This window comes from Geotrypetes seraphini, chromosome 3 (genome assembly GCF_902459505.1).
Source record: "Geotrypetes seraphini chromosome 3, aGeoSer1.1, whole genome shotgun sequence".
Lineage (NCBI taxonomy): Eukaryota > Metazoa > Chordata > Amphibia > Gymnophiona > Dermophiidae > Geotrypetes > Geotrypetes seraphini.
This window is the reverse complement of record NC_047086.1, coordinates 19,711,193-19,729,983: the sequence shown is the minus strand read 5'-3', so window position 1 is coordinate 19,729,983 and position 18,791 is coordinate 19,711,193. Positions and strand designations below refer to the sequence as shown.

General features: G+C 41.7%; 1 protein-coding gene across 3 annotated transcripts in view; it reads right to left on the bottom strand.

Moving 5' to 3' along the window:
• ASCC3 (activating signal cointegrator 1 complex subunit 3) overlaps positions 1–18,791 on the bottom strand; it is a 938,401-nt gene that overhangs the window by 14,861 nt on the left and 904,749 nt on the right. For all 3 annotated transcript variants that reach the window (XM_033936490.1, XM_033936487.1, XM_033936488.1), the window contains exons 38-39: positions 15,407–15,558; positions 5,616–5,766 (exon numbers count right to left, since the gene is read on the bottom strand). In XM_033936490.1, coding sequence (XP_033792381.1) covers positions 5,616–5,766; positions 15,407–15,558 — 303 coding nt within the window. The remainder of the gene's footprint in view (positions 1–5,615; positions 5,767–15,406; positions 15,559–18,791) is intronic.

Here is an 18,791-nt window from a genome sequence, read left to right as displayed (position 1 = left end):
CAATTTACATTTGGTTTTAAAGATAACAGAATGGCAATTTATGCAAATAAATTAAGTTTACTTCTGAGTTCTCCCTGAACTAATTACAACAATGTTCTTTTAATTTTTCTTCACATTCAAAACTTGTTCTCGGTGCAATTTCTATTATGTTTAGAAACTTGCCGTTAAGGGAAACTTTGATCCGACTTAAACAAATTGTCTTTCTACAAAATTTTGATGGAAATGAAGTTACAAATCATTATGTCTTATTTTAATGTTTTTCATTCTCCTGATTTCGTTTTTGCAGAATTAGGTTAAAAAAAAAAAATGAAGTTGCAGCTACCGAAGTTGACTTTACCAAAACCTGGAATCCCACCAGCCCAAATAAAATGCTGTAAATTCATCGGTACGCCTACCTCTTTTGCCCTCAGGCTCTAGGGATATGGATGCCTATTTTCTGAATGTTATACGTTCCTAACATTCAGCTCAGCCTTTATAGTTTGAACAAGGTTACATTCAAAACTCAAATTCAATATTCAAATCAAAACTCTTCTATTCAAAAAACACCTCCCATCATTCTAACCTACACGCACACCCCTTCATAAACATCACCCCTACAGTATCCCCTAGCCAAATCCTTCAAACCTTCCCCAAAATCATACTCAGAGACCTAAAAATACAACCTCCATCCGGGATCAGACTATTGCTTCCCTTAACACTATGTAAGCAACCTCCATCTGTAACCAGACTATTCCGTCCCTCAACGTTATGTAATAATCTTCCTAATTTGTATGTATTGCTATGTAAACTTGTTATGTATATGTTATATACCTGATATGTAAACTCCCTGGAAATGTCCAGTTTTCACCCAATCTTGTAATCCGCTTAGAATCGCAAGGCACAGGTGGAATAGAAATCTCTAATGTAATGTAATGTAATTTTTCTGGAGGTGAAGTTTTTATGTTAAAGGGACAGGCACTCTGTTTCTGCGAGCTTATTTCTGAACCAGTGATCAAATGTAAAAATTTAAGTGGAATACATACTTAGAGCATATTAAGAGCAGTCTAATTTATTACAAGTTAATATGAAAATACTGTGCCACAATGTTGTGATTTCAATGTAAAATTATAGCTACAGTCCTAATATTATGATATGCTGAAAAGCCCCTATTTACATTCACACAGATCACCTGGGAAGGTCAGAGAGGAATTCATTCTAATTAAGGGCTCCTTTTACTAAGCTGCGTTAGCGTTTTTAGTGCACGCGGCATTTCAGCGCTACGCGGCTAGAACGCCAGCTCAATGCTGGCGTTAAGGTCTAGCGCGGGCGGCAATTTAGCGTGTGCTATTCCACGTGTTAAAGCCCTAATGCGGATTAGTAAAAGAAGCCCTAAATAGTTATCAACTTAATTTTAAGAAAAACTATGGGGTAAAGTAACATTTTAAATGATAGCAGATAAAGACCTGAATAGTCCATCCAGTCTGCCCAATAGTCACATGCATTATACATTCATGGTTAAATTGTCTTTTTATCTTTAATATTTCTGGGCTATGGACTGTAGAAGTCCGCCCTTTACCGTCTTTAGGTTCCCAGTACTGAAGCCGCTGTTGAAGCTCACTCCAGCCTATCCCAACCATCCTGTCACTGGAGCTCCCATCAAAGCCCTTCCCAGCCCATCCTAAACCGAATCGCCATATACGGGACACAGATGGTGCAGGATTGCCCAGTACCAGCCATAGGGCTCGATTCACTTAGCTCACTAATCCTATTCGATCTGTGGCAGGCCGACTGATTCACAACCAGTCTTTATGCAAATGGATGCGATCGGAGGCACGCCCCACAATGGCTCCATGTATTGCTGCAGAACGATCCCGCCGCATGTGCAGGTCAAAAACGGGGGGCCAACAGAACACGCTTTAGCCAGAGCCCCGCTGCAGCCAGGGACAGAACACGCTTTTAACCCGTGGGTTAAAACCACAGGCTCAAAGGGCGGCGGAGAGGCAGACAGCAGGGTTTATTCAGTCGGAAAGGACGTGAGCAATTGGTCTTCAGCAGTCGCTTCTTTTTTGATCGGCCAGCCCAGTCGGTGTTTCTGAAATTGTTTAGTGAATCGCTGCCTTCCTACATTTGCTTGCGCGGAGCAGATCGGGAGGAGGGTTGGGGGGTCGCAAAGTGGTCAGGACACGATCGGTAAGGTTAGTGAATCTAGGCCATAGTTTGTTTTATACCATTCATTTTCTAATTAGAGATCCTCTGTGTTCACCCCACGTTTTTTTTTTAATTCCGTCCCCATTTTCATCTCCACCACCTCCTTCAGGAGGACATTCCAGATATCCACCACCCTCTCCATGAAAAAGAATTTCCAAGGTCTACCACCCCACAACCTCAATTCATGCCCTCTAGTTTTACCATTTTCCCTTCTCTGGAAAAGATATGTTTCGATATTAATACCTTTCAAGTATTTAAATGTCTGTACCATCTTTCTTGTCCCTCCTCTCCTCTAGAGCACTGGTCCCAAACCCTGTCCTGGACGACCTTCAGGCTAGTCAGGTTTTCAGGTTAGCCCTAATGAATATGCGTGGAGCAGGTTTACATGCCTGACACTTCCATTATATTACATTACATTAGAGATTTCTATTCCGCCTGTGCCTTGCGGTTCTAAGCGGATTACAAAACTGGGAGAAAACTGGACATTTCCAGGGAGTTTACATATCGGATATATAACATATACATAACAATTTTACATAACAATAGCAATACGTACAAATTAGGAAGATTATTACATAACGTTGAGGGACGGAATATTCTGGTTACAGATGGAGGTTGTTTACATAGTGATAAGGGAAGCAATATTCTGATCCCGGGTGGAGGTTGTATTTTTAGGTTTCTGAGTATGATTTTGGGGAAGGTTTGAAGAATTTGGCTAGGAGATACTGTAGGGGTGATGTTTATGAAGGGGTATGCGTGTGCGTGTAGGTTAGAATGATGGGAGGTGTTTTTTGAATAGAAGAGTTTTGATTTCTTTTCAGAAAAGTTTGATGTCTGTTGTTTTGGTCAGCAGTTTGGAGACGGTTGGGTCAATTTTCGCAGCCTGTGTCGCTATATATGCAGATCTCTCTCATGCATATTCATTAGGGCTATCCTGAAAACCCGACTGGCCTAGTGGTTGGGAACCACTGCTCTAGAGTATACATATTCAGGTCTTCCAGTCTCTTCCCGGATATCTTTTAGCGCAAACCCCAAACCATTTTTGTCACTTTCCTCTGGACTACTGGGATATTCACGTGGGATCTATAGGGGAGTAAAAGTCGGGGAGTGGGTGATTGGTATGGGCAGACTCGATGGGCTGTGGCCCTTTTCTGCCGTCAATTTCTATGTTTCTACTTTGAGCCTTTTTACATCCTTAGCCAGATACAGACTCCAAAACTGAACACAGTCCTCCAAGTGTTGCAACTCCTCATTAAACTGGTTTTGAAAGCACCTCTCATTTGCTATGATTCATAACTTTCTGTTGGGCTCTTTTAAATCTCATCTATTCAGACAGACTCTTCCTATTGATACGTAGCATTGTTGGAGAGCAGTGATTATTGCGACAACTGGGAGGAATGAATGCCTGATGTCAGTTTGTTTTAAATGTTTATTCACTGAATGCATGAAATGTTCTCCGTCTTCTCCTTTTTATTCTTACTTTTTAAATACATGGCATTCTTTTCCTATTCTTGAGTTTGTAAACCGCTTTGATGGTAAAGCAAAGGGCAGTCTAGAAAATTTAAATAAACATATTCAGGGCATGGTATATATTTGTAGGTTTCTGATATGATTGTAACTTTATGGTATCTATCACTTGCTCCATAACTTCCAGCTGACATACAAGGGTCCTTCAAAAAGTTTCCGCACTTTCATATTTTTGTGGGAAATGGTTAGGGTGGGAGAAGTGGTAAGAGAGCGTGTCAGTCAGGCAAGCTGGCTCACCTTATGCAGAAAAGTGATGTAATTTGCTTTTTTGAGATATATAACAATCTAATCTAAATCTTTGCTTTATATACTGGTTCATCCCTAAAGATATAGGGCCCGACTTGGTTTACAATAAAAATATGTTTACAAAGATATGTTGATTTTAAGATAGATCATTAGGAATTACATTCTAAAAAATGTGGAATCATAGCTTTTAAAATTTTTACAGAAACCCTGAAAGGAAATACATGGTCGGATTTGAACGGGAAGGTCATTCTATAGTGTAGTCAATAGGAAGGAAAAAGATAGAGCAATTTTGCTGGTTGATTGAGAACCTTTGATCAAAGGAAAAGATAACCTATGTATATGAATAGTTCTAAAATGTTTGAAGAGTTTAAGGTTAAGGGTATCAGAGTCAAACAATTCATGAATAATTTTATAAACAATACAAGTACATTTAAACTGAACTGTGTAACGAAATAATGTTTAAACAAATAAAAGTGTGGAAACTTTTTGAAGGCCCCTTGTTTATTCTCATTCCTCATTTTATTAGCCTCCTTATTTTGTAATTACTTGTATGCCAATGATTTTCCGTTTTGCTTTTTGAGGCCTATCCAACAGGACTGCTTTTTTGAATAGTCACAGTGAATATGCATACAATATACCTGTAAGTATCGGAGACCAAATACATGTAAATCCATCTTGCGCATATTCATTATGGATGCTCTGAAAATCAGACCTGTTGTGTAGGCCTCAAAGACCACAGTGAGAACCACCGGTCTACGTGACTCAATGAAAACAAGAGAGAAATTCAAGATGGTCATACTTTCTCTGCAGCTGAAGTCCTCAAATTAGCTGACATTATTATCCAAGGCTATGTTTGATGAAACCAGCTATACAAAGAAAACATTCTGCATTTTACAGCCCATTCTCTCTGTAGAACAGCTGAGTGTATGGTATTGACACAAACCAGGAAACCTAGCAGATGTAAGTTATAAGTTACAGGGATGTGACACATAAGCAGCTCGACAATCTCATTTTTACGCTGTCACTTATTACTCAAGGGACACATTAAGATACAAAATGAATATCCACTAATAGGCTTAAAGCATTTATACAACCTCATTCTTCAAAACCTCGCCTTACACAGGAACTGTCTATATCAATCTTATTGTAGAGTTTGTTTGTTTTTCCTTTTGCCACTCAGTTATTTCCTTTATGATTCTTTGGAATGAAACATATGACGGACCCACAAACCTTCTACTTCTGCAACTGCTCACTTTGTAGTTTGGATATATTAGTATGGTGCAAAGAAAGCAACCCAGAAACAACATCAAAAGCCTATATTGCCTGGAAAATGGTACATTGAAAGAGAAGAGACAGAATTTCTATTTGGTGTGTATATTGAGTTATTGTTCATAATGCTGAAGGGTCACCTGAGCAGGTAACATTATGAACACTAATAATTCAGTAAGACATTGTTAATATTACAAACAGTTTTTTCAACACCTCCTCAGGTGAACCATTAGCAGTATTAACCTCAGCCTTTTTAACAGAACAAAGAAAGAAAACTGGAATGAGAATGTAAAAAGCTAGACACATCATTTGAAGCACGTGCTAAGATGGCAGACACAATCTTTTGATTCCAACGAGCACCAGAAGCCCGATGAAGGGGCAATTACCTGTGAAATGGGCCCAGGCTGCAATTCACTGCCTACCATGGAAATGAAAATGTTCTCGCTCCCATCACAGGCAGCCACCAGCTCGGGAAGACACTCAATGAGACCCTGGTAACCTCCTGGAGGGGATTTCTGCTTTCCTTGGCTCCATTTCCTGGGGAGAACAAAAAAAAAAAAAAGCACAGAAGTGAACCACAGAAGTATTTGCTAAGGGGTGCCATTCAGGACATTCCTATTGTCAATTCCATAAAAGTTCTGGGCGTGACTCTGGACCGTTACCTCACTCTAGATGTACACACGGAATTATTGGTTAGAAAAGGCTTCTCGACATTATGGAAACTAAGAACCAAATGAAAAAATCACTACAACATCAATACACCTAAATGGTCACGATCACCCCAAATCTAAAACTATAAAAATACTAGGAGTCACCTTAGACACCCACCTTAATCGAACACACAAACTCGGTGACAAAAAAGTGCTTCTCCACACTTTGGAAATTAAAATCTATCAAAAAATATTTCAACCCACTATCCTTCAGACTACTGGTACAATCATTGATTCTATCCACCCTAGACTACTGCAACATCATTTATGTGGGTATTCCTAAAAAAAAACGTGAGAAAACCAAGAATAGTGCAAAACACGGCCGTCTGCTTAATATTCGGACTAAAAAAAAGTGATCACATTAGTCCCTACTACAAACTGCTACACTGGTTGCCAATCGAGGCACAAATTTTATTCAAGTTCTCTTGCTTTTGCTATAAACTGGTGTGGGGAATGGCCCCCAATTATCTATTCCTTCCAGGGTTTCAAGGAAGGTTTAGACAAGTTCCTAAAAGAAAAGGGGATTGAGGGTTACAGATAAAAAAGAAGAGGTAGGTTACAGAAACGGACAGGAACCACATTACAGGTCATAGACCTGACGGGCCGCCGCGAGAGCGGACCACCGGGCGCGATGGACCAATGGTCTGACCCAGTGGTGGCAACTTCTTATGTTCGAACTTTACACCCCCAAAAGGACAACCAGAAATCGCAACCTCTTTGCTTACCCGAAGATCATAGGATGCAAATATAGAACTTTTCTGGATAGAACTTTCAAATTTCAAGCTGGTAAACAGCAAACCTGGCTAGGCAACTTCATGGACAGAGCCAGGTTAACCTACGGCGCCTTTCGGAAAGAAATCAAGACCGCTCTGTTCAATAGATTTAATTCCTAGTCAGAAAACGCCCCCCCTTTTTTAAAGCTATTACTCTTCATGTAGATACTACGCATCTTCACTAACGGTATTCTGTTTTCACTCTCTATTCAGTGTCTTCTTCACCATTTGTATTCTGTAATTCGCTGGCCATCCAGCCCCTTTTAATGTAACATGTTAGATTATACTGTAACCCACTAATATCTTTTTCTTGCCAAATTGTACACTATAATCACTGACTGCTCAGTGACATCTGCTCTATTTGTACTCTGTAATTCGCTGATTGTACAGCTCTCTTCACTGTGAACCGCCTAGAAGTCGCAAGATTATGGCGGTATAGAAAAAATAAAGTTATTATTATTATCAGAAAATACTTTGATGCAGCATCATTCCGCTTACTGGTACAATCTTCCATTTTAAGCATGCTCGAATTTGGGATCTTTCAAGAAAACCACTCATGGACTCCAAATTATTCAAAATTCAGCAGTCCGATTGATTTTTGGTTTAAAAAAATGGGAACACATAACTCCCTATTATCAAAAACTTCATTGGCTGCCCCTGGAAGCAAGAGTTTTGTTCAAGTTTGCTTGTCTTTGTTTCAAGTCAGTTCTTGGTTCGGCCCCTTTGTACTTGGTCTCCCATCTTTAACTTGGATTGTTCTATTAGGTCTTCATGTAGAATCCACATGTTTACCCATCCAACAATAAAGGCCTGCCGTTGGACAGAACTCTGGCTTTCTAAGCAGGACAACTGAATGACTGGTTGTGTAAAATTATTATGCATTCCTCATCCTACCTAAGTTTTAGAAAACTAGTAAAAATGAGCTTGTTTAACCGATTTGTAACCTAAGAACTCTTAAAAGCTTTTATCTCCTTACTCGGTCTACATGTACTAAACGACTTTACATTGTAACTATTCCATTGATTGTCCAGCACCTCTTATTGTGAACCGCCTCGAACTTTCATGGCTTTGGCGGTATATAAGAATAAAATTATTATTATTTTCTTTGAACTGTAATGTAAGCTACAAAATATAGATTGAAACAACAGTAGTCTGAAGTGGCTTTCTTCTCATCTTGCAACTCAAATATATTAAGGTCAAGGCAGTATGCAGATTTCATTGTACTCATTTATCAGAGAGAAAAACACAGCTTAACCTTTTATGTCCAATTCAGTCTCATTGGCTTGCTTAGAATATTCCCTAAGGCATTTTTAATCACTTGAACCATTATGAAACTGCATTAGTTATGGTTATTAGGGTTCAGTTTTCTATTCAACAAGCATACAACGTATATATGTATTAAGATATCTTGCAACAATTTCTGTTGAAAATTGTATTTCAGCTAGACTTCTGTCAGTTTTGTTTTGTTGCTCTCCACCTCCCATGGTCTCCTGCAGCGGGCGCTGCACAGTAGTGAAGATGGATCACTGAGGGGTTCTGATTTTGTCTAACTACACTGGATACCTGCTCCTTTGAAAATCCACATCTGTAGACTGACACTGGTGCCTCTGATGTTTCCAGTGACTTCAGCAAGGACTGCAAAATGCATGACCCTTCCCACAAATTTTATTCCTTTCAGATTTATGGGCAAGGAGGGGGTTCAATACCCTGGAGCAGAAAGGATGAGAGAGAGAGAGTGTGTGTGTGTCTGTGCGACTTCCTCCAGCTGCCATATGAAGAACAATTCTATAAAAGGGTCAAGATAAGGAAATTGGGTCATTAGGGCATAGACAGGGGGTGGGCAAGCAGAGTGGGCAGACTTGATGGGCTGTAGCTCTTTTCTGCCGTCATCTTCTATGTTTCTATGTATATTAGTGATTTCTATTCCGCCATTACCCTGTGGTTCAAGGCGGATTACATCCAAACTAGAAACAAGAATTACCCTTGAGTGTGTAAGTGTACAGAATATTGTCCCAGTTGTCAGTGTACTTTTATATGCCTAAGTGTCAGCAAAACACCCAAGTGCTATTCTGTATGTGTGCATATAAGTGGCAAAATGCATAAATACATGTACAAGGGGATGTTCACATGGGTTGAGAATGGGAGAGGCATGGGCAGGGCAGCCACTTAACATGCAACCTACAGAATAGAGTTCATCACGCGTGCCCTTGTTCCATTGGGTCATGTGCAGTTACTCCAGGTTTATGGCTCTCAGCTTGCGTCTATTTCATTTTTTTCTCACTCTATCCACTGAGATTTCACTCCTCCATCTTGCCATCTATACCACAATCATCTCTTTACTGCATCTACCTAGCCACCATTTCCCGTATCTTTTTTCCTCAGCCTTTCCTCCTCCCCCCGTGTCCAACATCGCTCTCCCCTGTTCTAAATCTCCCTCTCCCTCTCCTGCATTTAGGGGGGAAGTTATTAACACAGGCTACTGTTAAAATGGATTATTTTAGCACATGTCATGCGATGTAAGGACAGGATTGAGCAGGGACTGTCTATTGTATGTTAAAATGTACAGCGCTGCGTACGCCTTTCAGTCCTATAGAAATAATAAATAGTAGTAGCAATCTCATTTTATGCAATGAGGCTGTATGGTAAAAAAAAAAAAAATCCTGTCATAATAGTAGTCCAGGCTAATTTCCCCCCTAGTGTCTTCTTTCTGTTGTTTTCTCTCTCCCCTTATCCTTCTGAGCCTAGCATTTCAGTCTCTCTCTCTTCTCCCTCTCGTTTCCCCGTGTCCTGTATTTTTTTTTTACTTTCTATATCCTCCCTTTGTCCTTTTTTTCTCCTCCCATTTTCAACATCTATTTTCCTCTCTCTCTCCATCGATCTCCTTACGCCATATGCTCCCTCCCATGTCCAACTTCTCCCCCTCCATCTATATGCTCCAATCTCCTTTACCCCTGTTTTCAACATTTCTCTAGGCCCCCTCATCTCCCCTCCAACTTCATATGTCTCCCACTGTCTCCTGTATCTTCTTTCCATCTCCCTATATCATCCAGAATTTCCCCTCTCCGTCTCATGTGTCTATCATCTACACTCTCTTAACATCTCTCCCCATATCCAGCTTCTCCCCATTCTGGAGACCAAATCTTCAAAATGATATAAACAGAATGGAGTCAGTCCAGAGAGCAGCTACTTTAGTGGTCAGTGTCTTCATCATAAAGGGGGACAGACTTAAAGATCTCAATATGATTATTCTGGGAGTAGGAAGATATGATAGAGACATTTTAAATATCTTTGTGGCAAAAATGCACAGGAATATAGTCTCTTTCAATAGAAAGAAAGTTCTGGAATGAGGGGGCATAAGATGAACGTGAAAGGGGATAGACTCAGCAGTACTCTTATGAGAATATTTCTTTATGGAGAGGGTGGTAGACACATGGAATGGCACTATAGTCACCAACATGAGCAGAATGAGACAAAAAAAACAGCTGCCGATGGAGGCTCTCTTCAAGGCACTCACGAACCGTGCTCCAACACCCGGATGCCGCAGCCAGTCGATTCATGTGTGGAATTGGAAAGTGTCCTACGCGAAGGGTCCTGACTTGTCTGTGATGCAGTTGGATTTAAACCCCTGACGCAGCGAGGCAAAACGAAGATTTCCCCGTCGGGTCAACTGGCCGCGGCGTCTGGGTGTTGGAGCACGGTTCATGCTAAGTTATCTGGTGGTGCTATAGTGCCTCTTTTTCATCAGTACTTATATTTTACACGTGCAAGTGGTTATTTATGTGAAGTTGAGTTTTTTGCCATATGAAGCATAACTGAGGCTTTTTCTCCACTTTTTCTTTTTCCATTTGTGACTGAGTGAATGAAGTGTGTATGTGCTGGTGTGGCCTTGCTGTGTCTTAGAGTCCCCGGTTTGTTCCATATAGGGTATTGATTGAGTTGGAAAAAAGGTGGGTGGTTTGCCCAGGAGAGGTGGGTGGGAGGGGTAGGGCGGGGGTGGGGGGTATTTTATTTTTTATTGTGTATTTTTGGGGGAGTATTTGCTTATTGGATGACTTATGTATTAATACTTCAAGTTTGTTGGGGGTTTTGTGTATGTACTTTTTTATTGGTTCTCAATAAAGGTTGAACATTTTTAAAAAAATAAATAAATAAAAAAAAAAGGTTCGTCATTGCTAGATCTTTTTTTTTTAAAAAATAACACAAAACAAAGGAAATAAGATGATACCTTTTTTATTGGACTAATTTTGTGTTTTATTATGATTAGGCTAGGAAGATAAACATATGAACAGTATAAATGACAGTAAAGACAAGTATTGTCTAGTCAGTGTGCCCAGAAAGGTGGCTAGGGTGAAATCTGCCACTCCTTGCAGGTTGCCACCCCTTTAGTTTTTAGGGTTGTGCCTGTTGCTGTGTGCAGGTATGCTCTTTATTTGTACGAGTCCTTTAAGATTTGCTTTCAATGGAAATAATTATACTTTTATTCTACCGTCTTGCGATATTGGGATTTCTCTGTGTTAACCCCACAACATTTTGACATCCGTCATCATTTTTGGCCCCGCCCCTTCTCTTGCGAAAAAGCATTCTAAGCCCCCTAACATCCTCTCTGTGTAAGTTTTTCCTGATGTTGCTCTTCAGCTTCATCTCATGTCCCTTTATAGTCTTCCTGTTTTTGGAAAAGGTTTGTTCGTTCATTTATATCAGTGATCTCAAAGTCCCTCCTTGAGGGCCGCAATCCAGTCGGGTTTTCAGGATTTCCCCAATGAATATGCTTTGAAAGCAGTGCATGCGCATAGATCTCATGCATATTCATTGGGGAAATCCTGAAAACCCGACTGGATTCCATTCTTCGAGGACCAGAGTTTCCCATGTCTGGTATAGACAGAGTAGGACAGAGATCTCAAAGTCCCTCCTTGAGGGCCACAATCCAGTTGGGTTTTCAGGATTTCCTCAATGAATATGCATTGAGAGCAGTACATGCGCTTAGATCTCATGCATATTCATTGGGGAAATCCTGAAAACCCGACTGGATTGCGGCTCTCAAGGAGGGACTATGACACCCCTGATTTATATGTTTCAAGCATTTAAATGTCTATATCATATTTCCCCTGTCTATCCTCTCCTTTAGGATATACATATTTGAGTCCACGTTTCTTCTTATACGCCCTTGGGCCATGGGTGGCTCTTTGGGAAGGACTTTGTCAGGAGCAAACAGGTGGAGTCGGGCTAGGAATGACCATTTATGCTTTTGTTGGGGGGGAGGGGTATCTAGGATGATGGGGAATTAACCATGCTGATCCCATGCTCCTGGAAAGCAGTATAATGCAGCATTTGAGGTTAACTGCAAGCTGCAGGAATCACTAAACTGTGGTACTGCATTACCACAGGGTAATTAAGCTGTGGCAAAATTTGAGATTTTACCTCAGTTTTTAAAAACTTCTTAAGTGTCAGCATTATAAGAGGTGAACACACACACTTAGGGCTCTTTTTACTAAGGTGCGCTAGGGCTTTAAGGCGTGGAATAGCACGCGCTACATTGCCCCACGCATTGAGCTGGCGTTACTTCCAGAAGCGTAGCGCGTGGTAATTTCCTGCGTGCGCTAAAAACGCTAGCGCACCTTAGTAAAAGGAGCTCTTCCTGTTTCTGAATATCAGGCTATTGCATATAAAACGCCCTTGCACTTGTTTACTCTGGTTTTCTTTTTTATTTCAGCCAAACTTACCGACCTTCTAAGCCGCGTTAGGCACAGTTTAGGAAAAGGGCCCTTCATTCACTTTATGTATATTAAGGATGTGCACAGGGAAACCTTTTTTAATTTTTTCCCAATGTTTTGGCCTTTTAACAATTTATGGATGTTTTATTATGTTTATTTTACACATTGGCAGCAATAAAAATGTTTAAATATGCAGATTGACTCCACACACATTAATGTATTGATTAATAAGTGATAAATTGATTCTGGGCACACTTGATTTTTTTTCAGCCGCATTGCTAATGTACAGGGTAAATGGTTTCAATGTTTCACTATCAATCTTGTGAATGAGATATATAATTAGGGCTTCTATTCTTAGCGGTTTATAAATGATAAATGTAGGCATTTATTATCCAGCTAATTAGGGAGTCTCTGATGGTACAAAAACCAGTGTTAATTGGCATTTTCCGCCTTTTCCAGTGGAATCAAATATATATATGTTTATGCTACATAGGAATCACAGAACTGAATGAAGAATATAACACAAGACTACTAGGGGAAGTGGTACTTTCCCGAGGTTCATTCAGTAAGCACCTATTTTAAATTCTTTTGTACTAGGGTGTTTTATTGGTATTTATCAGTTAAAAGCTTAAATCGAAAGCTCTCTATACACAGGCGTCGGAACGGGGGAAACCACAAGGGCCATGGCCTCCCCCCAAATTGTATAATAATAAGGCCAGACGGGAATCCTGCGAGGAAAGAAGCACCTCTTGCGAGGCTGGGAGCGGCATCTTGCTACCAGCCAGCGTGCCTGCTGGTCATCGCTCTCTGCTGTATTCCTTCGTCAGCATCTACTCCTTCCCCCCTTCCATCCAGCCGAATGTCTACCTTAAATCTCTAGTAAAAGCACAATGCCGCCCTGCTACTGCCACCAGCGTCTTCTCTCGACTGCAGTCGGCCCTAGCAGAAATAGGAAGTTCTCAGAGAGTGTGGGCTGCAGTGAAGAGAAGACACCGGAGTCGGTGGCTGTGCTTTTACTAGACATTTTAGGTAGACATTCAGCAGGACGGGGGGAGGGGGGAGGGGAGAGTAGATGTCGGCAAAGGGACATGGCAGAGAGACGACCAGCAGGCATGCTGGCTGGTAGCAAGGTGCCTCTTCCACTGCAGTGCACTAGAAATAAGGTCCCACCATGAGATATTTCAGATTAGGGGGAGTAGAAGGTAGAGAAAGAGCACATAGGACTTGGGGGAGGGAGTGGGGGAAGAGAGAGATGTTGGACTCAAATGAAGAAAGGAGGGAGAGATATGAGGAACTGAGTAAGGGAGGGAGGGAAAGATGTCAGATTTGTGAGGTACAGGGAGAGATGGGAAGGCAGAGGGGGTATAAGGAGGACAGGGAGAGGTGGCAGAGGGCGGAAGAAAGAGAACCAAGAGAGATGGATTTGGAGGAGGACAGAGGGAGAAAGAGAAGGAGAGATGGACATGGAGGAAGGCAGAGTGGGTCAGGGAAAGGGAGAGATCAAGGGGGGGAAGGAGAAATGGATGTGGAGGGAGAGATTTGGGGAGAGGGCAAGACTGGGAAAGGGAAAGAGATTCAGGGGAGGGGCCAGAAGGGGGAGGGAGAGATGGATGACGAACATACATAGGTATGGCTAGTCTCAGTTAGGGCACTGATCTTTGACCTATGGGCCGCCGCGTGAGCGGACTGCTGGGCATAATGGACCACTGGAGGGATATAGATTGGTGGCCGGAAAGGGGGAAGGATGTCAGACTTGGGAGGAGGGAGTGGAAGGGCAGAAAGGAGAGATGTTGGACTTGGAGGAAGAAAGAAAAAGAGAGAAAAGAAATGCTGGGTTACAAGGGTGGAGTAAGCAACAAGTAGGGGAGATTCTAGAAATGTTGGATCCATGTGAGAGAGTTGGCAAGGAGATGAATGAGCAGAATGATAAGTATACGAGGCTAGAAATGTGGTAATGGGAAGCAGATGAAAGGGAATAGGAGGATCAGAAATGTGAAAGCAAGGGGATGAGAGGAGATAAAAAGTACAAAGGAAGAAAGCAGTGTTCCTTCTAAGCTGTATGGCCGCACTCTTTTTGGTAACAGGCTCGCAGCGAGCACACTATTCTCCTCTCTGCCCCCCACTCCTTCATCGCCCCCCCACTACCTCAGACGTGCGGACCTTCCCTTACCTCATACCTCTTTAATGTTCACAGCGCAAGCAGCAACCCCAACCTGCTGCTCGCGCCAGCATCAGCTTTCCCTATGACTTCACTTCCTGGACACGCGCCAAGGAAGTGACATCCGAGGAAGAGCGGACACTGGCATGAGCAGCAAGTTGAGGTTGCTGCTCGCGCCGGGAATGTTAGAGGCACGGGGAAAGGGGTGCATGCACATGATGGAGAGGGGGGGAGTGGGTGGCGCCTCTCACCATCACTGATCCCATTTTAAACAGTGGCTTAAAAGGGTGATGTGACGGGTGTCACTCTCATGAAAATCCTTGTCAGTCTGTCATACATTTGTAATTTTCTTTGCCACATTACTTCCAAATGCCTGCTTTTACAACACAGGACAAAAATCATTTAGGTGACTTGAACCCTGTCAGAATATAATGCTAGAATAAAAGTATATAAGAACATAAGAATTGCCGCTGCTGGGTCAGACCAGTGGTCCATCGTGCCCAGAAGTCCGCTCCGCGGTGGCCCTTAGGTCAAAGACCAGTGCCCTATCCGAGACTAGCCTTACCTGCGTACGTTCTGATGCGTACGTTCTGGTTCAGCAGGAACTTATCCAACCTTGTCTTGAATCCCTAGAGGGTGTTTCCCCCTATAACAGCCCCGGAAGAGCATTCCAGTTTTCTACCACTCTCTGGGTGAAGAAGAACTTCCTTACATTTGTACGGAATCTATCCCCTTTCAACTTTCTCCCTGCCTTGGAGAGGGTGATAAAAAGTAATGATTCTAAGAACCAGAACTCGAGAAAGAAATACAACTAGTTTAACCTACCTGAATAGGTAGAGATGGTGTTGTTCAATGCTGGGCAATGAAAGTAATGAGGAGTCATGAATCCACCGAGCCTGAATCACCATCTGCACCAGATTGGTTATATTCAAAGCAGTCACTAACCACCCTTGGTTTGCTGCAATATCCAGCATAGCCTACACAAATAGAAGAATGATGATTTGTCTATTAGTGAGAAAATTCTATCCTCTAATACACGTATATCATAGACACATAATTTTCAGAATAAAAAAATATATTTCATTATGTTTCAAATACTCATTATTTAAACAATAGTGTCTATGGCTGTCAGCAACTTTATGACATAACCAACTATGATATAGTATGATAACTCTGTATGAAGGAGAGGATATCCAAAGGCAGGACAAAAGAAATGATGTAACAATACAGAATTCCCTGGGTTATGAACGTGGCTGGTCACCCTCTCCCTCTCACCATCTCTACTTTTCCCCTCCGCGTGCATTCCCAAAGTGGTGGCAAAAGAAGCCCAAGGTCGGCTTTCACTTCTGGGGCACTCTGGAAACGAAGACGATTTGGTGGTGGTGGTGGTGGAGAGGAAGGATGGCTGGGTCAAGAGGCAGGAGGTTGGTGATGGAAAATAAGGGAGTGGGTCTGGAAGCACAAGAGAGAAAGAGACAGGTCCTGAGGCATGGGGAAGTGGTGGAGGAGAAGGTCTGGAGGCAGAAGACAGCAGTTAGATCACTTAGATCCACCACTCAAAATACATTGTTCATTCCTTCCCTAAAGATCATTAATACATGATGCACCACCATATTTTCAGTAACAGCACCCATGATCTGGATTTCTTTACCTGCCCACGTAAGGCATGAAAAAAATCTCGACAAGTTCAAAGGCTCACTAAAGAGTTTTCTATTCAAAGACACCATTGAACTGTAAAGTTTCCGGCCCCTATAAAGCTTAAGATCCAGACCATGGCCGAGGCCCACTCTGACCACGATGAACTTCAGTTTGACCCCTTCCCTATTGTTTTTGTCCTTTTACGCTCTCTTTTCTCAAATCATTGTAGTTCAAACTAGAGAATGACACGGGGACATATTTTCACCGTCCCGATGTGAACTCATTTTCCCATCCCGTCCCTGCAAGTTCTTTTCCTGTCTCTGCCCTGTTCCTGCAAGCTCCGTCCTCATCTGCACAAGCCTCAAACACTTTCAAATCACAAGTAGCAACATTCTAGAGCTCAGATTGTGATGTCATAATGCCTCATTCCACCAATGCCTAAGCTCCGTCCTCATCTGCACAAGCCTCAAACGCTTTCAAATCACAAGTAGCAACATTCTAGAGCTCAGATTGTGATGTCATAATGCCTCATTCCACCAATGCCTAAGCTCCGTCCTCATCTGCACAAGCCTCAAACGCTTTAAAATCCTAAGTGTTCGAGGCTTGTGTGGGGCAGAGCTTATAGGAATGGGGCAGGGACAGCGACAAAACTCGAAGGGACGGGGAAATTGAGTTCCTGCGGGGACAGGGACAAATTTGTCCCCATGTCATTCTCTAGTTCAAACACCTTACCTAACGTATTCAGTATGTCCACCCTTGTCTCCGTCAGAATGTACATGTCTTTTTAAAAAAAAGATTTTATGTCTTCCCCCATTTTACTGTACATCTTCTAGAAGCCATGATAGGCGATTAATCAAAATTTTAATCAACTTGAACCATTTATTCATTTTAAAAATTTATATACCGTTTAAACCTAAACGGTTTACATATTGTTACATACATAATTCAATAAGACAAATAAAATCAAACATTAACATATAATCATCTGAAAATCACGTAAAGTGCCCATCAAAAGAACAATCGCAACGATCAGTTCCTAAAAAACATGAAGAAAAAGCCAGGTCCTGAGGTACATGTTGAAGAAGAAAGAGGAGGACAAGGAAGGCTGAGCTCATGACAGGGATAAGTGAAATGGTGACAACTTTCTTTGGTGTCTCTCTCTCTCTCAGTCTAAAGACAGGCTTCTTTGACCAGGCCCTGGATGTTCCCTCTGCTGCATCTTGTTTCCACGGAAAATTTCACAAAATCATATCAGTAAACCCAGCTTCAGGCCCATCCTCTCAACACCAGACTGAAAGTTAAGTGTAAATCTCCTATCTTTTCTTTCTATTTAAACTATTTTAATGACTGTTTCTTTAATGTTTTTGAAGACTACATATTGTACAGGAGAACATACTGTAAATACAGACAGATTCTCACCTGATCCGTGTTACAAATTTGACTTAAGAGCAGTTTTAAAAACAGAACTCGTTCTTAACCCGGGGACTTCCTGTACTCACTGCTAATGGCAATAAATGATAAGCATTCGGAACATTCATTAGAAGACTTAACAAAAGAAAACTCCTACAGTTATGCAGATGACTTCACCATCCTCAAACCTTTTGATCAACCAAAAATCACCATAACAGACACTCTACACCGAACTCGAAACAGTAGCGAACTGGATGGAAGACCACAAACTGAAACTCAACCCAGACAAAACAAAATTCATCCTTCTCGAAAATAACAAAACCCCAACTATTACCAACATAGAAATCAACTCGATCAATTACCCCATTCAAAACACCCTGAAACTACTAGGAGTGACAATAGACAGATGTTGCACCGTGCAATCACAAATAAACAAAACAATTCAGAAATCTTTCACCGTAATGAGGAATCTAAGACAAATACGCAAATTCTTTGAAAGAGCACAATTCCAGCTCATAGTTCAATCCCTTATCCTAGGTATACTGGATTATTGCAACATCCTCTATCTCCCCTGCCCTGCAATAATGATCAAACAACTGCAAACAATCCAAAATACAGCACTAAGACTCGTCTACTCCCTAAAAAAACACGACTTGGTGGGCTATAGCCCTTTTCTGCCGTCATCTTTCTATGTTTCTATTAGGGAGGGTCAGTAGAGTGGGCAGACTTGGTGGGCTATAGCCCTTTTCTGCCGTCATCTTTCTATGTTTCTATTAGGGAGGGTCAGTAGAGTGGGCAGACTTGGTGGGCTATAGCCCTTTTCTGCCGTCATCTTTCTATGTTTCTATGACCACATTACTGAAGCTTTCATGAGCTCACACTGGCTCCCAATCCAGGAAAGAATACTATTCAAATTTTACTGCACGCTATTTAAAACCATAAATGGTGACAGCCCAACCTACCTGAACAACCGACTCATCCATAATACCTCAACCAGACATAGAAAATCTCACACCCCATTCACTCACCCGCCAATCAAAGAAATTAAACGAAAAAAACTTTACGACGGCCTCCTAGCCCCCCAAGCAGCGAAACTGGATAACCAAATCTCCAATCTGCTGATAACAACCACGGACTACAGGTTATTCAGAAAAGAAATAAA